The following is a 24818-nucleotide window of genomic DNA, read 5'->3' as shown; positions in this document are numbered from 1 at the left end:
GGCCCCGGCAAGGGCATCAGACCACTGTTGAATAGGTGAGCATTCTTACTTTAGTTGCACTTTACCACATTGGCGGGACAGCTTGGTCTGTTAGTTACAGGTTTAAGTCAAGCCATTTAACAACACTGACAGGGGTGCTTACAATGATCAGCTTTTATTCATTTAGTTACAACCTTTATTCCTAAAGAGTAAAAAAAAAAAGCAGATAAAGACAAAAAAAAAACCCACAACAGTTCCTGTAACTGCTTAAAACCAGTTGGAGGTCAGCTTTAAAGTAGTAATTTACTCTGCTACATTTTTTTTTTTTTTTTTAACTACATGGGCCCCCTTCACAAGCTATGCCCTCCAGTGATGCACTGTCAGCACTGGTCACGGGCACTTCTATCTTCTCCCGGTCTTTGGTCCGGGTTCATTTTGTCTGGTCGCTGGAATGGCCATCTAACTCTACCCTTTCCAAACAGTACTACTGCTCAAGGGTGTCTCCATAGATAATAAAACAATAATACAACAAACCCTTTATAGAACTTTCAAGGCAGATATGACAATCCTGTATATTTCAATATAAGGCCAAATATATTTTATATATATATATATATATATATATATATATATATATATATATATATATATATATATATATATATATATATTTATTTGGCCTTTATCACACACACACCTCAAAAAAATTTAAGGAACACTTTTTAATCAAAGTATAGCATCAAGTCAATTAAACTCCTGAGATATTGATCTGGTCAGTTAATTAGCAGAGTGCACTAGATGGGCAACAATGAGATAACCCCCAAAACAGGAATGGTTTTACAGGTGGAGGCCACTGACATTTTTTTCCCTTCTCATCTTTTCTTCTCTGACTGTTTCACTAGTTTTGCACTTTGCTAGGGTCAGTGTCACTACTGGTAGAGATACCTGAACCCTACAGAGGTTGCACAGGCAGTCCAACTCCTCCAGGATGGCACATTAATACGTGCCATTGCAAGGTGGTTTGCTGTGTCTCCCAGCACAGTCTCAAGAGCATGGAGGAGATCCCAGGAGACAGGCAGTTACTCTAGGAGATCTGGACAGGGTTGTAGAAGGTCCTTAAGCCATCAGCATGACCGGAATCTGCTCCTTTGTGCAAGGAGGAACAGGATGAGCACTGCCAGAGCCCTACAAAATGACCTCCAGCAGGCCACTGGTGTGAATGTCTCTGACTAATCAGAAACAGACTTCATGAGGGTGGCCTGACATCCTCTAGTGGGCTTTGAGCTCACTGCCTGGGACCATAGAGCTTGATTGACATTTGCCATTGAACACCAGAATTGGCAGGTCTGCCACCCTGTGCTTTTCGCAGATGAGAGCAGGTTCACCCTGAGCACATGTGACAGATGTGAAAGGATCTGGAGAAGCCATGGAGAATGTTATGCTGCCTGTAGCATCGTACAGCAGGACCGTTTTGGTGGTGGGTCAGTGATGGTCTGGGGAGGCATATCTATGGAGGGGCGCACAGACCTCTACAGGCTAGACAATGGCACCCTGACTGCTATTAGGTATCGGGATGAAGTCCTTGGGCCCGTTGTCAGACCCTGCAATGGTGCAATGGGTCCCTCTTGGTGCATGACAATGCCTGGCCTCATGGCGAGAGCATGCAGGCACTTCCTGGAGGATGAACTAATTGATACAATTGAATGGCCCCCACACTCGCCTGACCTAAATCCCAGTAAATAGAGTCCACCTGTGTGTAATTTAATCTCAGTATAAAAACAGCTGTTCTGTGAAGCCCTCAGAGGTTTGTTAGAGAACATTAGTGAACAGCATCATGAAGGCAAATGAACTCACCAGACAGGTCAGGGATAAAGTTGCGGATAAGTTTAAAGCACGGTAAGGCTATAAAAATATATCCCAAGCTTTGAACATCTCATGGAGCACTGTTCAATCCATCATCCGAAAATGGAAAAAGAGTATGGCAAAACTGCAAACCTTCCAAGACATGGCTGTCCACCTAAACTGACAGGGTGGGCAAGGAGAGCATTAATCAGAGATTCGGCCAAGAGGACCATAGTAACTCTGGAGGAGCTGCAGAGATCCACAGCTAAGGTGGGCGAATCTGTCCACAGGACAACTATTAGTCATGCACTCCATAAATCTGGCCTTTATGGAAGAGTGGCAAGAAAAAAGCCATTTTTGAAAGAAAGCCATAAGTCTCAGTTGCAGTTTGCAAGAAGCCATGTGGGGGACACAGCAAACATGTGGAAGAAGGAGCCAATGGTCAGATGAAACCAAAATTGAACTTTTTGGCCTAAAAGCAAAGTGCTACGTGTGGCAGAAAACCAACACTGCACATCATCCTGAACACACCATCACCACCGTGAAACATGGTGGTGGAAGCATCGTGTTGTGGGGGTGCTTTTCTTCAGCAGGGACAGGGAAGCTGGTCAGAGTTGATGGGAAGATGGATGGAGCCAAATACAGGGCAATCTTAGAAGAAAACCTGTTAAGAGTCTGCAAAAGATGAGACTGGGGCGGAGGTTCACCTTCCTGCAGGACAACGACCCGAAACATACAACCAGAGCTACAATGGAAAGGTTTAGATCAAAGAATATTCATGTGATAGAATGGCCCAAAGTCCAGACCAAAATCCAATTAAGAATCTGTGGCAAGACTTGAAAATTGCTGTTCACAGGCGCTCTCCATCCAATCTGACAGAGCCTGAGCTATTTTGCAAAGAAGAATGGGCAGAAATGTCCGTCTCTAGATGTGCAAAGCTGGTAGAGACATCCCCAAAAAGACTTGCAGGTGGTTCTACAAAGTATTGACTCAAGGGGGCTGAATACAAATGAATTCCACACTTTTCAGATATTTGTAAAAAAAAAAAATTGAAAACCATTTATCATTTTCCTTTGACTTCACAATTATGTGCAACTTTGTGTTGGTATATCAAGTAAAACCCCAATAAAATACATTTACGTTTTTGGTTGCAACATGGCAAAATGTGGAAAATTTCAAGGGGTATGAATACTTTTTCAAGGCACTGTAGATAGTGAAACCACCATAAGACAAAAAAAAAAGTGTTACTGGCCGGATCACCGGGTGAATATAAAAGGAGAAATAAAAAATTACAGAAAACTAAGACAGCCATCACGTCTGATTGGTAAACTACAATATTTCTTTATTTCAGGTAGTTGTATAGCGCCATCAATTTACACAGCACTTTACACACACTAATATATATATATATATATATATATATATATATATACACATATACACACACATACACACACACACAGAGTTCCAAATTATTATGCAAATTCTATTTAAGTGTCACAAAGATTAAATATTTTGTTTTTCAGTTTAACACATGGATGGCATTGTGTGTCAGGGCTCTTTTGATCACTGAAAACAATCTCGGACACCTGTGATAATTAGATTGGCCGGTGAGCCCAATTTAAGGAAAAACTACTAAAGGAGGGTGTTCCACATTATTAAGCAGAGCACCATTTTCAAGCAATATGGGGAAAAAAAAGGATCTCTCTGCTGCCGAAAAGAGTGAAATAGTTCAATGCCTTGGATGCGGTATGAAAACATTAGATATTTCACGAAAACTTAAGCGTGACCATCGCACTATTAAGAGATTTGTGGCTGATTCAGAGCACAGACGGGTTCGTGCAGATAAAGGCACATTGAGGCAGATTTCTGCCAGATCCATGCATCAGATCAAGAGAGCAGCTGCTAAAATACCATTACATAGCAGCAAACAGATATTTGAAGCTGCTGGTGCCTCTAGAGTCCCACGGACATCAAGGTGTAGAGTCCTCCAGAGTCTTGCAACTGTGCATGAACCTTCTATTTGGCCACCACTAACCAATGCTCACAAGCAGAAACGGCTGCATTGGGCAGAAAAATACATGAAGACTAATTTTCAAACAGTCCTGTTCACTGATGAGTGCCGTGCAACCCTGGATGGTCCAGATGGATAGAGTAGTGGATGGTTGGTGGACGGCCACCCTGTTCCAACAAGGCTGCGACGTCAGCAAGGCATTGGTGGAGTCATGTTTTGGGCCGGAATCATGGGAAAAGAGCGGGTTGGCCCCTTTAGAGCCCCCGAAGGTGTAAAGATGACCTCTGCAAAGTATGGAGTTTATGACTGATCACTTTCTTCCCTGGTACAGAAGGAAGAACTATGCTTTCCGTAATAAAATCATCTTCATGCATGACAATGCACCATCTCATGCTGCAAAGAATACCTCTGCATCAATGGCTGCTATGGGGATAAAAGGAGAGAAAGTCATGGTGTGGCCTCCATCCTCCCCTGACCTCAATCCTATTGAGAACCTTTGGAGCATCCTCAAGCAAAAGATCTATGAGGGTGGGAGGCAGTTTACATCCAAACAGCAGCTCTGGGAGGCTATTCTGACATCTTGCAAACAAATTCAAGCAGAAACTGTCCAAAAACTCACAAGTTCAATGGATGCAAGACTTGTGAAGCTGCTATCAAATAAGGGGTCCTATGTTACAATGTAACGTGACCTGTTCAAATGTTTAGAAAGTTAAAATGTTGTTAAAAGTTTGATTGCAGCATATTTACTGAAATCAAAAGCTATTTCAACCACAACAAATGACAATTTTCAGTTCTTTACAACCTATAAAGTGTTTTGAAACTTACTGTGCGGAATAATTTGGAACAGTCATTGGAAGTGTTTTATGTTTAACAAAAATCCTGTTATCATTAGGAGGTTTGTTCAATAAAATGTGAATTGTACTATTAATAGTTGATAACATGAGAATTATGCTGACTGTTTTTTACATCAATTATTTAGGTAAATGAGAAAAATATCATTTGCATAATAATTTGGAACAGGGTTTAGAACATTCACATCAGTCCCTATTCCTCAAGGGGTGTACAATCTAAGGTCCCTCACATTCATACGTACACATACTAGGGACAATTTAGACAGGATCCAATTCACCTACCAGCATGTCTTTGGAGCGTGGGAGGAATCCGGAGTACCTAGAGGAAACCCACGCAGGCACAGGGAGAACATGCAAACGCCAGGCAGGTGGGGCCGTGGCTGGGATTAGAACCAACAACCCTAGTACTGCCAGGCGGAAGTGCTAACCATTTAGCCACTTTGCTGCCCCAATATAATACATTTTTGTTTTTGGGTTAGATATGCTTCAAAATGTCAACCTGACTGTAGAGTCCAAGCTTTTGGCTGATCAAGACAGCAAGAACGGTACCATTGGAACAGGTTTCATAAACTGGGTCCAATACCATTTAACATTTTGTGTTCTGGGGTGTTTCTAGGGTCCCAATTTACCAAGGGCACGTCTGGGCATACATGGGCACGTGCCCCCGAGTACCAGGATCTAGCAGTGTTCCTGGCATTGGTAAACCAGATCAGAATAGATGATACAATTATGCATGGAGTCGGCAATTTTCATCCCTGTGGGCATTCCCCAGTAATACTGGGACTTAAGGCCATTGAAACCATCTACACATTTCTGTTAGGTAGTGCAAAAAAAAAAAAAAAAACAAATCTGCTGGGACACAATTACTGTAACTTTTTTTATTTTTCTTAAACAAGTCTGTTCTAAAACACGGTCAACAATCAAACAGTTAATGACTTACTATGGCCTGTTCACACTGGTATGCCAGTGCCTAAAGTCAAGTCACCTCTATGCGGAGAAACTTCTAGGGGTTTTCTAAGATAAATTTGGCGTGACAAGTCACTTTTTCTCTTGGCCATTTTGAATGAGCACATTGTGCAACAACAGAAGGGAGGGTGGAAGTGCCAAATTTTTTTTGTTTGTCTCCTCTCACAATCAATCATTTTAGGGCAGCTAAATAGAGCACGCACTTGGCATTCAGTGGAGACTGGAACTTACGGGGAAATGATCACACAGACTGCATAGCAAAGGTGAATTGCAGCAACCAAATGCCAGGGGACGCTTTAAGAACTACTCCCATCCAAGTGCGCTATTGTTTGAAATTATAAACTACTGAAACCACACGAACCTACAAGAATACTCTCACCGACACTGGAGCTTCCTCCCAGGAGCTGGCAGAAAAATCCAGTTTAAAAAAAATATTCATATCAGTGCACATAAACTCATTCTATTGGCTGGAATATTTTTTCTGGCTACTAGAATGAATTTACACTTTTACGTGAAGGATTCTTTCCGAACACAGGCTTATGCAGGCCATAAATGGGTCGAAAATCGGCTGATTTTTCGTCTGAAAAAAATTGGCCGATTTTCGCACCGTTAGTCTGTTAATTGGCCGGCCGTTTTTCGGGTTTATGCACTTTTGTTTTTTATCGGTGAAGTTTTGCCGATCGTCCGATTTTCCCGGCAATGATGTGCAAATCGGCCAATCATTTTACCGATAAAAAAATGTGCGCATGAGCCGTGACCCGAAAGAAGAAAAAAGCAAAAAAAAGAAGTAAAAAAAAAAAGAAAAAAAGGAAAAAGGAAGAATAAAAAAGAAGGAAGCGGGAAGAAGGAAAAGAAGAAAAAATAAGAAAAAGAAGAATTCCAGTCCATTATATTTGAGATGAAAAAGTATTGCGGTTGCAACATTGTATCCATTTGTATCCGAATAAAAACATCTGTATCCGAAATGGATACAAATGGATACATTGTTGCAACCGCAATACTTTTTCATGTTAAATATAAGAGCGGAGCTCTCTGCAGGGACAGAAGTAATTAAATGATGGCCGTAGACATGACGAAAATCGGCCAAATTTTTTTACCGTTGGTGGTAACGTTGGCCTATTGAAGGACCGATTTTTCGTTTTTGTTTTTTGTTTTTTTTAAACGGCCAGTTTTCGACTTGTCTATGGCCTGCATTAGAGCATTTTTTTCTTCAGAGCATTTGCAGGAAAGAAAATTGCTTGATTTGATACAATAGAGCTGCAGGATGGATTCCCCTTATCCACACAGTTAGTCTGTAAAAGTAATCAATCATAATCAAACATAGCACACTAATCCAGTGCACAAGAATCATCACCTATTTCATTCAAATACAGATTGCCCCCTTAAGAAAAAACATCCCAGAAGCGCAGCAAGTAAAATAGCCAACCTCATGCTTCCGGCATAATGACGTCATGTAGCCATGCCACTGATATGTTTATCATATGACGCCAACTATTCTATGAGAAAAACGTAAGCGCAGTCAACATGGTCAACTGACTGAAAAAGACAAAAAAAAAAAAAAGGACATTGCGCAGTATTGTGACCTGGAATAGGAAAACTGCTGCTGCAAAAGTGACTGCAGAACTCAATCTCAGTCTTCACAGGAGGATCATTAACAAAAAACTAAAAAAGGAAAATGAATGGAAAAATCCCTAAATAGGGGTCCTATGCCTGGAGGATTTTCTTTTTTATGAATGTGGAAACAAAATCTTTAGGAGAAGGCTCACTGCACCAGTATCACTGTTGAAAAAGGTAGGAAAAGCCTACAGTGAATGCTGTACCAGGGGCGGACTGACAACTCATGGGGCCCCCGGGCAATAGGGGATCATGGGGCCAGTGTCCTTGCCCAAACTCAAAAAAGCCTATGAAAAAGGTACCAGGGGCATCTCATGGGGCCCCCTACTGACCCCGGGCCCTCGGGCAGTGCCCAAGTTTCCAAATGGTTAGTCCGCCCCTGGTCCTTGCCCAAACTCAAAAAAGCATATGAAAAAGGTACCAGGGGCATCTCATGGGGCCCCCTATTGATCCTGGGCCTTTGGGGAGTGCCTGAGTTTCCAAATGGTCAGTCCGCCCCTGCGCTGTACCATGTCTTAGCTACCTTTCCAAATAAGCAATGCAGGTTTACAAATAAATAGTAATATAAAGGATATAAGGAAAATGGGAAAAGAAATCTATTTGGACAGGATTAGAAACACATTCCCTTCATCAGGAAACAACAGTGGGCTACAAATAAAAAAACAGAAAAAAAAACCCCAGAAAGAAATGAAGTGTCTACTGAATGGTAGAACAATTTAAGTAACTGCTCAGTTTTTGAAAGATTTCAAAGCAGAAGCCCCTTAGATGTGCATAGCATATTCCATGATTTTGTAAAGTTGATCAGCAAAGACTGACAGAGGTTGATTTACTAAAGACAAATAGACTTCACTTTGCAAAGGAAGTTGCACTTTTGCAAGGGAATTTATCCAAGGAGGTTTGTAAAATTTCACTTTGCAAAGAATGTCCAATCAAATGAAAGGAAAGGGGTTTTTTTTTGCCACTTTTGCTTGCACATGATTAGATAATGAATGTTAACAGAGCATCACATCATTTACTAAGCTCTAGGGAAAATTCCCTTGCAGGGTGCAACTTGATTTGCAAACAGCCTATTTGCATTTAGTATACCAATACGAAGTCTCAGTTAACCACCGCCTCTGTACGAAAGCTACTAAATGCCCACTTCACAGCTGAGTTCTCTGAGATGGTAGAGAAACCAGGTTACACATAAAAGTGAGATAGAAGTAAATACATAAAGTCAACTTCTGGTTATGTATGTATGCACCAACCTTGAGCTACGGAACACAAAAAGGTTTCAGGCAGATGCAAAAAACCACCAATTAGTCCAGCTATGGATTCACTAGGAAAAGGTACTTTCCCTAAAGGGTATGTGTAGCCACAAATGTTCTATTTTAATAGCGCTCCTTTCAATTGATTGGCTCCCAGCAAGGAGAGGAAGGACAGTAGACAATGGACATCCAATAGTAAGCCTATAGGTGAGTCCCCGTCCAGGCATTCCCCTCCATTGGCAGCACTCTCTCCTCTACCCTGAAGCTGGCCACTGGAGATCACATGACCAGACCACCCTGAGGATAGGCAAGCATATGCATCTTCCTTCTACAGTAGTTCATACAGGAGTTAGAGGAATTCCAGGCTTTAACTTTCTACTCTTAAATCTTCTCCCACCCTCCTCCTAGGTGTGAAGTCAGCCTAAGGCCCCTTTCACACGAGTAGACTGATTGGGTCTGCCTGTCCATTTTTCAGGCAGACCAGCCATAGTTGTCTATGGGTAGTTGAAAATAAATGGACATGTGTCTAATTACATCCATTTGCATCTGATCCGCCAAAACCAGACGGATGGGGATACGTTCACCATCCATCCAGTGGATCGGAACAGACGGCACTCAGGTGTAAAAGGACAGGCAGTCCATTTACATCAGACCACCTCACAGAGAACAGCGGGTTGTGTCCGATCTGCACAAGCAGAACGGACTTGAACCTGTCATCCACCGACTCAGCAGGGATCAGAGGACAGATCCCCCACTGAGCAGGTGAATCCAACTGACAGATTCTGCCCCGTGTGAAAGGTATCAAGAAGAAAAAGCGCAAATGCGTAAAGTGGCTCCATTTTAGATTGGCATCTGCACAGTGCAACTGATGGGTTGGCAACTGCACAGTACAGTGTGTATGTTACATCACTGGGCAGCCAGAGATGCATGTTTTCCAAAGACAGATACCTCAAAACAGGGACTGTCCCCAGGAAGTGGGAACGTATGGTAAGCATAGTTACATAGTTGGTTGAACTGGATGGACTTTTTTTTTTTTTTTTTTTAAATAGTCTGGCTGAAAAAAGACAAAAAAGTTATTATCCTATATCCACAGTTGATCCAGAGGAAGGCACAAAAAAACAACTAAAGCATGATCTAAATTTGCTCCTGCAGGAGAAAAAATTCCTTCCTCATCCCCTGAGAGGCAATCGAATATTCCCTGGATCAACTTTACCTATAAATGTTAGTATTCAGTTATATTCTGTGTATCCAAGAAAGAATCCAGGACTTTTTTTTAAAGCAATCCACTGAGCTGGCCAGAACCAACTCTTGAGGGAGTCTATTCCACATTTTCACAGCTCTTACTGTGAAAAAACCTTTCCGTGTTTGGAGACTAAATCTCTTTCTCCAGACGTAAAAAGGGTGCCCCCTTGTCCTCTGTGATGACCTCAGGGTGAATAGCTCTACACCGAGTTCACTATATGGACCACTGATGTATTATACATGGAGTTCATATCCCCCCTTATGTATTATACATGGTGATCATATCCCCCCTTATGTATTATACATGGTGATCATATCCCCCCTTATGTATTATACATGGTGATCATATCCCCTCTTATGTATTATACATGGTGATCATACCCCCCCTTATGTATTATACATGGAGATCATATCCCCCCTTATGTATTATACATGGAGATCATATCCCCCCTTATGTATTATACATGGAGATCATATCCCCCCTTATGTATTATACATGGTGATCATATCCCCCCTTATGTATTATACATGGAGATCATATCCCCCCTTATGTATTATACATGGTGATCATATCCCCCCTTATGTATTTATACCTGTTGATCATATCCCCCCTTAATCTCCTCTTCTCAAGAGAGAATAAATTCAGTTCCTCTAATCTTTCCTCATAGCTGAGCTCCTCCATGCCTCTTATCAGTTTGGTTGCCCTTCTCTGTACTTTCTCCAGTTCCCCAATGTTCTTTTTGTGAATTGGTGCCCAAAACTGAACTGCATATTCCAGATGAGGTGTTACTAATGATTTGTACCGGGGTAATATGATATCTCTCTCTGGAGTCTATACCTCTTTTAATACAAGAGAGGATTTTGCTCGCTTTAGAAACCGCAGCTTGGCATTGCATGCCATTATTAAGCTTGTGATCTACCAGAACCCCCAGATCCTTCTCCACCATTGATTCATAGTCTAACCCTTCCACAATCTATCCAGAACTGGAAAAACAAAATATCTTTACATACACTTTAATTAAAACTAACACATAAATCTGTCTGTCCTGGCATCTTAAAATCCCTTTCACACACATACTTTAACTAGAAGAAGGAAGATCGCACTGTCAGGCAGTCATCCAATGCTGCTCATGCAACACTGGCACTTTTCTACAGGAAGAGAGCAGAGTAACGATCCGTCCAATCAAAGGGGAGGGTGGGTACCAGACCAGGCTGTATTGGCTCAAGCAAAGAACCGGCTACATAGAGTAGAGGCCTCTACAGAGGGAGGGTGTGCAGAAGCAGGGCTGTGCTTGTCTGACAGGATGCATGAAATAGAGGACAGGTTAACAAGAACTTCAAATCATCTGGCATATAAAACATTTCTCAGATATCCATTTCAGCTGTGTACCTAGTCAACAAAAGGGGGGGGGGGAGCATTTAAAATTAAAGTATAACTAAAGCCTTAAAAAAAAAAAAAAAAAAAAAAAAAAAAATGTTGTAGATCACTGAAAAAAATTTGATAAAAGTAAGGGAGAATTCAATTTTTTACAAATTTTCGCTTCATGAGCTGTGCACATCCTGTCGGATTAATTTCAGAAAACGTACAATGTGGTGACTACAATGGAATGGGGCATCGCAAAATCCAGTGCAGCCGTTCATGGTAACCAATCAGCTTCCGAGTTTTATTGCCAAAGTTTACTTGAACAAGTTGAAGTTAGAAGCTGATTGGCTACCATGCACAACTACACCATATTCTGAGTGCTCCAGTTTTAGTAGCTCTCCCCCTGTGCATTGCTACAGCTTTTGCAGTCAAATTATCTACTGTGCTGGGCAACTTGGAAAAAGGTGACATCGCCGAGTTTAAACAAAGTAACCATTGTCACCCTACAAGAGTCTGGATGGATGCATGATTCAATTTCAAGCACAAAATAAAATATATGTAGCGCCCTCTAGGTAGAGAGGCTTTGTTTTTTTAGGAGAGAGGCTGGGTAGCAGCCTGGGATTAAGGCAGCAGCCTCAGGACAGGCTGGGAGGCTCTACAGGTCAGGGCTTTTGGAGCCCTCCCACCCTTCCAGAAACTCCGAGAGCTTTCTAGAAGAGCGGTGGAGGAGGGGAGAAGGCCCAGATCTGCATGTTTGAGGGATCTTAGCCAATCCCCAGGTAAGATGCCAGGCATGGTGAGCAAGGACAACTGTTAAGTGTTGCAGAGACTGGGAAGCAGAGGGCAGTGTCGGGTGGAAGAAGGACTAAGAGGAAGGCTGGAATGAGGGGGCCCCAGGGAGGGGGGCCTAGCTACAAGCTGGTTGCCGGATAGGAGGATCTCCACTGTACCATCGTCCTTTTGGGAGGACATCCTGAGCAGCACGGAAGGAGCCAGCCAAGCAAAAGGCCTGAAAGCAGCCATCAACCCACCATGCTAACAGGTCAGTGCGAGTACTCCTACACCCCCTGGGCCAGATAAAGAGAGAGGGCGGTAAGGTGCAAGACGCATTCTCATAGTTCTCATCTGAGACTACGTCATTGCTAGATCTTGGAATCCCTTGCCCAGGGATACCCTCAGTGCAGCTGGGTGAAGATAAGGAATTCATCTGGGGTCTGAGGTAGTACACCAAGGCGGCTTAGAGCGCTCTTAACCACTTGCCCTCCAGAAGATTTACCCCGCTTCCTGACCAGGCCATTTTTGCATTAAGGTGCTGCGTTACTTTAACTGATAATTGCGCGGTCATGCAATGCTGCACCCAAATGAAATTTACATCCTTTTTTCCCCACAAACAGAGCTTTCTTTCAGTGGTATTTGATCGCTTGTGCGGTTATTTTTTGCACTATTAAAAACAAAAAAAAGACCAACAATTTTGAGAAAAAAAACAATATTTTTGACTTTTTTTGCTATTTAACATATCCGGCAAAAAAAAAAAATCTAATTTCCGCATAAATTTAGGCCAAATTGTATTCTGCTATATGTCTTTGCTGAAAAAAAATCCCAATACGTGTAAATTAATTGGCTTACGTGAAAGTTATAGCGTTTACAAAGGGCAGTAGATATACTGGGCTTTTTTCCTGTTTTTCTCGGCAATCACTGGGCGCGGCAAGTAATCACCAGCAGGGACCCGGTGATTGTCAGCCGCGGCCGCGAATGGTGGAGCGGGTAGGGTGCGCCTTGTGCGCACCCCTTTACCTGGAAATGCAAAATCACGTACATATACACGTAATTTTGTGCACTCTGTAGCAGTATCTCTGCTATGGGCCGGAGCGGAACCAGTTAAAGAGACCCTGTTATTTTCGGATCCACATTTTTGTACAGTAGGGTTGCTAAGAAATTTGTCCAAATTTTGCAGTTTCTTGGACATCCCATATACCTCTAGACCCTATCCAAGTTGTTAACCCCTTAATAAAAACCAGCTCAAGGACCGTTAACTGACTACAAGTGTGGAAAATGCACGTTGCCTCGCCAGGCAGAGCTTAGGGGGACCCCAAAACTTAGCAGCCCTCAAGACGGTACGGCTACATATACAAAGTTGAATTATTTTTGTTGTATAACAGGGACATTTTTGGTTCGTTCAGGTGTAAATGCAATTTAAGGGCCCTTTCACATGGGTGGTTTGCGTTCCATTCAGCATGAGATCTACTCTCAGATCCCCTGTGGATTTGAGCAGAGCAGGCGGATGACAGGTCTGTGTTCGCTCAGTTTCAGCGGAGCAGACAGACAGTCCCTGCTCTATGGGTGGCTGGGTGCAAACTTACTCTGCTGTCCTTTTACACCCAGCTGCCTCCAATCCAGTTCGCTCAAACAGAACAGAACACAGTCCTCAGTCCATTTATTTATTTAATTTTTAGCAGGCGTGATTGGACGCAGACGTAGGTGGGTGTAAAGTCGGTTTACACCTGCCGGTCCAAAGGAATGCATGGACCTTTTGATCAGGTCCACCTGAAAAAGAGCAGGACCTGATCGATCACCCATGTGAAAGGGCCTCAAAAGGTGTACTCCAGGCACACAGGTTAACGGGAAGGGGGGGAGGAATTACAGAGAGCAAGAAAGAAAAAGGAAAGCAAGAAATAAAAGAAAAAGAAAGAAAATAAAGAAAAAGGAAGAAAACAAAGAAAGGAAAGACAGAACATGAGAAAAGGATACAAAAAGGACGGAGGGAAATGGAAAGAGATAATACAGCGGATTAGAGAGACAGAAGGGGCAGCACAGTGGCTAAATGGTTAGCACTTCAGCCTGGCAGTACTAGGGTCATTGGTTCAAATCCCAACCACACCAGCATGTTCTCCCTGTGCCTGTGTGGAGCATGGGAGGAAACCGGAGTACCCCCGGAGAAAACCCAAAGACATGCTGGTAGGTTAATTGGATCAAGTGTAAATTGGCCCTAGTATGTATATGTATGAATGTGAGTTGGGACCTTAGATTATACACCCCGTGAGGGTTAAGGACTGTGGTGAATGTACAATATAAATGTAAAGCAGTGGGTAAATTGATGGCGCTATAAAAGTACCTATAATAAAAATAAAAGAAAAAAAGGGAAGGGGGATGAAATAGCAGAAAGGAGAGAGGGAGAGTATGGAAAATGGATCAGGAAAAAAGCAAAAAGGAACAGGGCACAGAAAAGGGGGGAGGGAGAGAGAGAAAGATGGGAATAGAGAAAGGGAAATCGAGAGTAGGGAAAATCAGAAAAATAAAAAGGAATGGAGAGAAAAAAGAGAAAAAAAAAAAAAAAGGGAGCAAAGAGGAAATGGGGAGAAGGGAAAAAGTGGGGAGAAAGAATGGAAAAATTGAGGGGGAGAGGGAGAGAAGGGAAAAAAAAAAAAAAAAAAAGAAGAAGAGTACTGAATAGTAGGGAAAAGGAAAGGAGATAGAAATAGAAAAAAAGGAAAAAAAAAAAGAAAGAAATAGTGAAGGGAGGGTGGTAGCAGAGAAGGGAGAATGAGAAAAAGGAAAGGGGGGGGAGCAAAGGGGGAGGAAAAAGGGGGGAGAAAGGAAGAGGGAGATAGCAGAGTGGAGTAAATGACAAAGAAAAGGAAAGGAGGGAGAAAAAAAGTTGGAAAAAAAAAAGGAGCAAAGAGCAATCGAGGAGCAGGGAGAAAGAAAAGGGGAGAAAAAATAGAGGGAAAATAAGCAAAAGAAGGACAGACTGAAGAGTAGAGAAAAGGAAAGGAGAGATAAATAATAGGAAAAAGGAATAAAGAGGGAAATGTTAAAGAAAAAGAGAAGGGGGGATAGAGAGGTGGAGCACAGGGTAGGGAAAATTAGAAAAAAAAAAAAAGGGGGATGGAAAAGGAAAAGGGAGGAGAGAAAGCAACAGATATAAAGCGGAAGGGAGCAGAGTGATGAAAAATGATAGAGGAGGGATAGAGAAGGGGATAAAAAGGAAAAAGATGTAATGAGGAAAAGGGGGGGGGGGGGTTGGAAAGAAGGGAAAAGGAAATAGTTGGCAAGCAAATGGAAAAAGGGAGGGGGCTGGGTGAGAGAGGGAAGGGTAAAAAGAAAAGAAAAGCTAAAGAGAAAGGCGATAGGGAAAAGGAGAGAGATCGGGAGACACAGCAAAAGAAAAGAGCCAGAAGAGAGAATGGAGAGAGTGAGGGGGAGAGGGAAAAGAGAAAGAGGGAGGAGGGAAGGGAGAGAGAAGGAAAAAAAAAAAAAAAGACAAATGAAGGTAGGGAGACGGGGGGGGGAGAAAATTGAACAGCAGAGAGGTAATAGAAGAAAGCTTGAGAGAAAAAGTGGTAGATAAAGAATGGAGAAGAGAGGGAATGGTGGGGGACAGCATGGAAGAGAGAGCGTGTCCACACAAAGCAGTAGAGGGTAATAAGTGTACGGGATGAAGAGGAAAACAAGAATAAAGTGAGAGGTGCCGAGTGAAACTCCTACTTGGACTTTTCCCCTCTCGCTCTCCATTCTCTCCAGGAAAGTGGTCTACAAACCAACAAAGTATACATAATCCACGCTCTCCATTACCCAGAATATAAAGCGGATCCTGCGTACTTCTAATAATCATTTTTGCAGAAAGTGTCTGGTCTCTCAGACACAAATCCTCCAAAGAAGCGCTGGCTAGAATTTCCATTCTCTGTTCCAGCCAACACAATGGAATCTGCATTTCACCATTACTATAGACAATAGCTTCCCAGCCAATTCTGATCCCGACATAAATCACTGACTGCCCGTGTATATGGAACAAATGTGCCAAGCAGAGTCGGGTGGAGCCGGAAATTAAAACCCAGCAGTCCATTTCCCAGCCACAATAAGAAAGCCTTATTCAAACAAGCGGTTAATTAAGGCTATAAACAAAAGGTGCAGTCACACGCGATGGATAGCTTTCATTTCGGCGGTACATTTTTTCTCCCCCCCTGCATATGGTGGAATTCTAGGTTTTGTTATATTCCGCAGCTTACTAAAGAATACTCTACTCCGAGGCCTTTAAAACTGCCCTCGTTCTTTTTAATTAGTGCTGGTCGTATTCCTACACAGCCCCGGACAAAACGTTTCTTTGCGGCAGGATATGTTTCTTTGTCATCTCGCTGCCCGCTGACATTCATTCGGTCCTGCTTTCACGCTGGGCTTAAGGAACGTGGAGAAATCAGAATGACAAGAGGGAGAGAGTGCGAGAGAGAGGAATCAATGCAATTATACTTACATGCTCTCACAGCAGCCCGAGCCTTAGACATTTTGCCAAATCAGCACCTCTAGGCGGGCTGCGCTCCTTGCAAATTAACGGGCCCCCTTTAACCGGAGGAGCGCAGCGTCAAGTTTTGGCCAAGGTCCGAGCAACATGGTATTCCAGCATGTAATGAGCTGGAGCGGGGCCCAGTCAGATGCAAAAACAGCAGGTAGAGTTCAGGTTCAGACCGAGAAGTGTCCTTGCTCATTTCAAGAAACGGCGGTTAGCCATCTTGTCTAGATCCACCAGGATTATGGGATGGATTTCTGGAGGAGGTTTTATCTGCATGCAGTGTGCATCTTCTAGCAATGCAGAAAAAAAAAATACATTAGGCCCAAACCTTGACCTCCTGGCTTTAAAATTTTTAACTGGTAGGCAGAGGAGTAAAGTCAAGAAAAAGTCATCTTGACCGTCAGGAAGCATTCTCAGGAGGTCAAGGGTTGAAGCTCTTGAATTTGTCACCTAAGGCCTTTTTCACACGGGCTGTCCAGCTGCAGTGCATCCCTCCGATGTTATAAGCAGCACAGTGGATAAATGGTTAGCAGTTCCGCCTGGCAGTACTAGGGTCGTCGGTTCGAATCCCAACCACGGCACCACCTGCCTGGAGTTTGTATGTTCTCCCTGTGCCTGCGTGGGTTTCCTCCGGGTACTCCGGTTTCTGCCCACACTCCAAAAAGACATGCTGGTAGGTGAATTGGCTCCTGTCTAAATTGGCCCTAGTATGTGTATGTATAAATGTGAGTTAGGGACCTTAGATTGTACAACCCTTGAGGGTTAGGGACTGATGTGAATGTACAATATATATGTAAAGTGCTGCGTAAATTTACGGCGCTATATAAGTACCTGAAATAAAATAATGTGCCCCTGGAGGGACAGGTTAAGCATCCAGCCCTATTGTAGGTAGACTGTCACTCATAAGACCTGCCTTTTGGATGTTCATCTCTGAACGCACAGGGCACTAAACCCCAGCTGCACCCAGTACAACGCACTGCCACAGCCTGCCATAGACATTGACAGGCTGCTTGAAGCAGGGCTGAACGCTGCACCTGTCCCTCATGGGCGCACTAAAATACAGGGAGGGGTGCACTGCAGCTGGACAGCTCCATGTGCAAGAAGCCTTAGGAGAAAAATACAAGAAGTGCTACTGTTGACCTTCTGAGAATGCTTGCTGACAATCAAGATGACCCTCTGCCTTCAATAGCTTGAATCACTGACCTGGAAAAAGTAGACGGAGGAGGAAAGTCAAGAAAAAGTCAGAAGTCCTTAATTGTACATTTGTTCTGCATCAACGGCTTAAAATTTAGAAGTGAACTCCAGGAAGATATAAAAAGACACACATTATTGAAAATCTGGATTCATTGATAAACTTTTTTATTCCCAGACGCACTAGTGTTAGTACACCAGACCGCATTCGAAAGTGAGCAATTTGAAGTGCATTTTCCGAAGCACTTCAATTCTCTGCATTAAGGATTCCTCATTCATACACTCATATTCAGTTCCTCATTCATACATATTATATTCAAAGGTGCCTGTCCACACCTCAGTCCTCATCCACAGGGGACGTAGTTACAGCTTCTGTTTTTGGCTTTTGATGTTATTCTCTACAGCCAGTAAACCCCCCAGCATGTTATCCTATGTGTCCATGCATACATAGAATGTAATCAATGTTTTTTGGCTGGGACGTTTGACTGGAAAAAAAAACCCAGGACTAGTGAGTTTCTAGAGCAGTTTTTTAGCTGTAAAAACGCTCTAATGCTGAAAAAACACCGTAAAACGTGATAAACCATTGTTTTTGGACTTTGACTAGAAAAAAAAAAAAAAAAAAAATCTAAAAAACGCAAAAACCGCTAATACAAAAAGGCTTAAAAACTCACGTTTTTAACGTGACTTTACACAACGTTACCAGAGTCATTAAAATGCCCCAAGTACATGGAGCTTAAGGGCTCATTCACAGTTGACCATTTCTAACTCTTGCCAAATGCCCCTAAGGTGGTAGTGCTACATGCAGGGGCGGACTGACAACTCATGGGGCCCCCTGGCAATAGGGGATCATGGGGCCCCTGTGTCCTTGCCCAAACTCTAAAAAGCCTATGAAAAAAAGGTACCAGGGGCATCTCATGGGGCCCCCTACTGACCCCAGGCCCTCGGGTGGTACCCGAGTTTCCAAATGGTCAGTCCACCCCTGCCCCTGAACACAGCAGGGCCCATGTGAATGTAATCTTAAGCCTAGTACACAACGAGAAAATCAGATGGGAAAAAGAAAAAAAAAAAAAAAAAAACACGCTTTCAGAGAGATCATCTGAATCTGATTATAAGTATACAGCTTTCGACAAACAACCACCACAGTTCCTGCAAAATTATCTGAAGGGACAAGCGGCAAAATTTTTCTCGTACGATACCAGAACTAATGATTTTCGTTTAAATCAGTACAGTATTCTACCTTAAAAAAAAATAAATAAAGTGACCGAGACCGTGCATGCTTGGAAACAAAAAAACACAATACATCACTTCTGAAATTGTATTCTGTTGTATGCTGATCGGGGTGGACTGACAACTCATGGAGCCCCCAGGCAATTGGGGATCATGGGGCCGTGTCCTTGCCCAAACTCAAAAAAGCCTATGAAAAAGGTACCAGGGGCATCCTATGGGGCCCTCTACTGACCCTAGGCCCTCGGGCAGTGCCGAGTTTCAAAATGGTCAGTCAGCCCCTAATGCTAATGTTCATAGTCTCTTCATTTTTGATAGGAGACTAGCATACAAAAAACCCCCAAAAATAAAACACAAAAAACCAGACGATTCACCAGATATTCTCATCGTGTGTACAAGGCTTAATGGTCAAATATACAGTTGAAATTTTATCTGTTCTATTCTGCCAGAAATCTAATGAGCCACCTGTCCCCACTGCACTCATAGCATTGCTCTAATTTCTCTCGATATTTATAAAAAACATAATCTGATTTTCATTTTTAGTCCCATGTACAAACATTGATCTGAGTTGCTGTAAAACTCCATCACCTGGAAACTGTAATGTAATCAAGGTGCATGTGAATAATTCCCATAATTTATGAGATTATTGGTTGCACATGTGATCAGTGATGAAAAGCAGTAACATCTTTACTAAAAAGAAATTTTGCAGTTTCAGACTATCGCTTCTCTGGATACCATTGCCTCTTTATGCTAAAATTATTATGTGCATATGGCAGAAAATTTAGAAATTAAAAAAAAAAAAAAAAAAAAAAAAAAGACTAAAAACTTACTAATCCACAGATCCATAGTATTGGAGTTATGGTGTTGACTCGTAAGGATGACTGTACCCTTTAGACCAGTGGTTCTCAACCTTCCTAATGCCGTGACCCTTTAATACAGTTCCTCATGTTGTAGTGACCCCCAACCATAAAATTATTTACCCAGCAATTATAATTCATGAGTGTCATTTTACCTCCAATACTGCTGCTTTCAACACAGTAGCTGCTTTTAACAGAGTAGCTTCTTTCAACACAGCAGCTGCTTTATACACAGTAGCTGCTCTTTACACATATCGGAAATGTGTTTTCTGATGGTTTTAGGGGACCCCTGTGAAAGGGTCATTCGACCCCCAAAGGGGTCGCGACCCACAGGTTGAGAACCACTGCTTTAGATGCAATAGACTGAATATATGTTCGGATACTCAACAGTACTGATGATCCCAAAGTTTCCTCTCCATTTTTTTTTTTTTTTTAATTCTGTAATATATTTATTAAATGTTTTACAAACAAGAAAAGAACATAACAGGTGTAAATACCCCAATGGGTCCATAACAGAAAGGTAGACAATATCCTCATTAGCTGGACCTGTGAGGGCCAACCTAAATCACACAATTTTTTTTTCTATAGAGAGCCATGATAATACTAAGAAGAAAAAAAAGAAACACGGACAGTCAGACCAAGTATGTGACTGAGATCCATTTTTTTTTTCTTTTAATTAAAACTAGAGTACCTCTCCAACCAATGAGATAATGGTAGAAAGATTTTTTTGTAGACTTTACAAACTTCTTTCCCTAAAAAGTTACACTCCTGCTCCATAGATACAATACAGTTAGCACTTTCACACAGACAGGGAGTTTGTTACTGACAGGATCACCAGGTGAATTAAAATAAAATGTAGCCTCCGCATCAAGGACTGGGAAGCTACAAGAATACATTTTGGTTCTAATGCAGGCCATACATGGGTCAAATTCCGAATGAATTTTCTTCAGAAAATCTGAAATTTTGTGCCTTTTGTAATCCGATGGTGCCACCATTGATTTCGAAATTTGACCAACCAAGCCTTTAAATTTTATCTCATGTGGCTATAGAAAAGAATTTCCGTGGCCAAGAATTTCCTTTTCTTTCCAGGTCACAGCTGATGCTCATTTTCTTTTTCCATTGTATTTCTTGAAGGAGTCTCCCACCATTGATTAGCAATTGATTCCTTTTTCAAAACATTTCCAACATGCCCAATCACTCAAATTCGATGGTTGCTCAAAAATCATCCGTTGCTGGGGCCCACTAATGGTGCTAAATTCAAACAAAAATTCTTAGAAAAGATTTTCAAAAGAAAATTCTTTCAGAATTCGACCAGTGTATGGCAGGCTTTAGGTCTTCAATGGAACACATGGGGTCAATTGCTAAAACGGCACGGCACAAAATCTGGTGCACTTCTGCACAGAAACCAATCAGCTTCCAAGTTTTAATTGTCAAAACGTAATGGAACAAGCTGACAATAGAATCTGGTGCAGCTGTGCGCTTCACTTTTCAGTAACTCTCCACCATGGTTTTAGACCTGCCAGGATTGACTGTATACAGGAGCAGAGATCTAGGCATCAACAGTGGTCAATCAGAACTACATACAACCATCTACCTATTGTATTGGAACATTATTAATTACCTGGTTGGAGAAATGTGCCAAGAATGAAAAACAGCCAAGCAATTGTTTGTGTAGTTAAGACCATGATGTGGTATTATAATTATATGTATAATGCATGCAAGGTTTTGTGTGCCTACAACAGCCGTGGTATAGTTGACCTGTACAGCCTGTTAACAGAAAGTATTTTTTTTATCTGTACTATATTTTTCATATTTTATATGTAGATCTGTGGATAGACCCTTGAAAGGACCTCTGTATATCAGTCACCCTTCAACCTCCCGATCAACACATGCTGATAAAAAGTTAAGTGTATGTAAACTAACAATAAATTTACTTTTTTGCTCCCTTATGGTCTAGTAAATACAGGTGTTCCTTGGTTCACGAACGCCTCGGTTAACGTAATTTTCATTTTACGAACGGAAATCGATTGAAAATAATGCCTCGGTTTATGAATTTTTTTCGCAACACGGATGGATTAATTGGTTTTCAATGCATTTACACATTTGTTTTTAATCATGTCCCTGTACAGTATTTATCCCTTTAAAGTGAACTTTATAAAGAGTTTAACAGATCAGACTTTTTTTTTTCACTTTTTTCTGACCTCCGGAACGGATTAATTGGTTTTCAGTGCATTTACGATTATATTTGTAATCATGTCCCTGTACAGTATTTATGCCTTTAAAGTGCACTTCATAAAGAGTTTTGAACAGATAAGACTAACTTTTTTCTGAAATGAATTAATTGGTTTTCAATGCAATCCTATAGGAAACCGTTTCGATTTACAAATTTTTCGCAATACGAAAAGTCCCGCAGAACGCATAAAGTTCGTAAACTGAGGTACGCCTGTATACTGTACTATTGAGTTTTTTGGGGGTTTTTTTCTTATACCTGCTCAACAATAAAACAGAAGCTGCAGAAGAGGGGAGAACAGGAAGTTCTGGCTGAATGAACAAACAATTATTGGTTAGCATTGTTCCCAGCTTTCTTTGGTGACTACAAAACACCTTCCCCTATTCAGATGTTCTGTAGTCCTAACATTAATTTCCTAGATTGACGACGCTACCTCTAGACAGTACGTTCGTCGCCCTAGGAAAGGTAGTGTGTTCCTGGCAGAGTCACCAGGAGAAAATAAAAAAAATTAGCCACTGCATCTACTGAAAGCTAATCTGCAAGACATTCAATTGTTGTTCATGTGTTCAGATACATTTTGAGTGTTTGGGGTCAGATAGGACTGGTAGACTTGAACTGAAAGAAAGGCAGGGCCGTATATGCATATATGATGAACATGAATAATCCATCATGTACATGGTAAATTTCAGCCTATATAAAAAGGAAAATTTTTTTCAAACATTAAAACCACGTGAAATAAACAGCTATTGATTCTTGAAGTCAGGGGATCAGCATGACAACCAGGCAACTAGCATTTCCATCTGAAATTATTGTATTATGATCCCCGAATAAAATGGAATTCTATGCAAGATGAAATGGCATTGTGAACATTTTTAAATCTTAAAGCGGAATTTCACTACCTCAGTCAACATCGACTATATTTGATCCTTATGCTGCTGCCATTAGTAAGTATAAAGCATAGAAAATATATATTTACTGGTTTTAATTTTTTTTTTACATTTCTTCAGTTACTTCCTGGTTTCCAGGCCTAGGCCAAAATGATGTCATACATCTTAGGAGTCTTCAGAGGGGTTTTCTCAGCCAAGCATGCCCACCCTGCTTGCATGCCTGAGCTAAGGGCATATCGATTCCAGCAAGATAATACTACATGAATCATCTGCCCTTACTCAAGATGGTCAAGGCCATAAATGCTAGGGGCTGTTTTTCAAAGTTGCTTCTCAGAAAAATAAAGCATGGAGACATGGATGGATGAGCTTTCTTTGAATAGTATAAATGACTTGGTTTGTGGCCTCAAGTGCAATATAGTAAATTTTTTCTGTTTTGTTATTAAAGCATACCAAAGTGTCAGATCATTTACAAAAGACATCAATAAAGAGCTATGGGAGATGCCAATTCTCTAGGGCAGACTCTCTCAACCTTTTTACCCCCAGAGGAACCCCTAAAATAATTTACAGGTCTCGAGGTACCCTTAACAAAACCAGTAAATTGGGGGTCATTGGGAAATGCCCCTTGTATTAGAGATCAGTAGGAAAATTGCCTCAGCCCAAAAGGAACCCCTAAAATAATTTACAGGTCTCGAGGAACCCTTAATGAAACCAGTAAATTTGGGGGCTGGCTTTGCCAAGTGGTGCTGGCCCTGGTACTATGCAGGCACGTTCAAACAGAAGGAAAATATCAGCTCAAGGAACCCATAGCAGCCTTTGGAGGAAGCCTGTGGTTCCACAGAACCCTGGTTGAGAATGGCTGTGTAGGCACTAGTTTCAGGACTATCGTTGTTATCCTTGTCCCTGCCCTGCAACAAGCATTGTCCTGACACCTATTATAAGCTCATGCATAAGGATGACAGCCCTGGAACATGCACTGAAGTCAGCAATCATGGCTCTTGTATTCCTATACTAGCATGTTACCCTTACTGAATTCCGTCACAAGAACATACTTGAAAGTATTGACTGAATTACCTTCTCGTGGATTTCTTGAGTGGACTGGGCATCACAGAACGCCACCGTGGCCACGTCCTTAAGAATGGGCATCTCTACCGTACAATCCCTGCCGTCCAGCAGGGCCACGAGGGGCCGCGGGTGCATGGGCCCATTCATGATGGGAGGTCGAATGCCTAGAGAAGCAAGAAAATTAAAAGATAAATACATTGGGGGAAAATATTTTAAAAATCCCTGAGAGCCACATAAAATCAGAGTTCTACTGCAGCCATGGAAAATGCAGCAAGCAGACAAATACTAACTCAGCTACTTAAAGTGAACTAAAGAACATTAACCACTTGCCCGCCGCCCTATAGTAGAAGTACTATTACAGGGCAGCAGGGCTCCGCAAAATCTCTCACACACGCACACAATTTGCATTTCCAAGTAGGGGGCGAGCCCACGTGTGGAGTCCTACCCGCACAGCCATTTGTGGCTAGGGATGACAATCACCGGGTCCTGGCCGGAGATTCCCCGCAAGCACCTGGCGATCGCCAAGTAAAACTAACAAAGGAGAGACCTGTGTATAAACACAGGTCTCTCTCCTGCCAACAAGGACATGCTGCTGTGTATTTCACAGCATGTCTCCCTAGTAAAAATACACACAGCACAGTTAACCCTTTGATTGCCCCTCATGTTAACCCCTTCCTGCCAAATGTTATTAGTACAGGGTCAGTGCCTTTTATTAGCACTGATCACTGTATTGGTGTCACTGGAGATGTCCCGCTATAAGTCACTGATCTTCATTAGTAGTGTAAAAAAAAAAATTCCAGTATATATACTGCCATTTGCTATAACTTTCACGTAAAACAACAATTTACAGATACTCAGATTTTTTTTTTTTTTTTTTAGCAAAGACATGTAGCAGAATGTATTTTGGCCTAAGTTTATTTAGAAATTTGATTTTTTACATTTTTTTTTTAAATCGGATATGTTTT

At 41.9% G+C, this 24818-nt stretch overlaps 1 protein-coding gene across 7 annotated transcripts in view; it reads right to left on the bottom strand.

Annotated features, from left to right (window-relative positions):
• Window positions 1-24818, bottom strand: part of CTBP1 (C-terminal binding protein 1) — a 761506-nt gene that overhangs the window by 108852 nt on the left and 627836 nt on the right. For all 7 annotated transcript variants that reach the window (XM_089692285.1, XM_089692284.1, XM_089692283.1 and 4 more), the window contains one exon: window positions 23863-24017. In XM_089692285.1, coding sequence (XP_089548411.1) covers window positions 23863-24017 — 155 coding nt within the window. The remainder of the gene's footprint in view (window positions 1-23862; window positions 24018-24818) is intronic.

This window comes from Staurois parvus, unplaced genomic scaffold (genome assembly GCF_062004578.1).
Source record: "Staurois parvus isolate SC_StPar_1 unplaced genomic scaffold, SC_StPar_1.0 ptg000581l, whole genome shotgun sequence".
NCBI classification, from domain to species: domain Eukaryota; kingdom Metazoa; phylum Chordata; class Amphibia; order Anura; family Ranidae; genus Staurois; species Staurois parvus.
The sequence above is the reverse complement of the archived record's forward strand: the minus strand, read 5'-3'. Positions and strand labels throughout refer to the sequence as shown.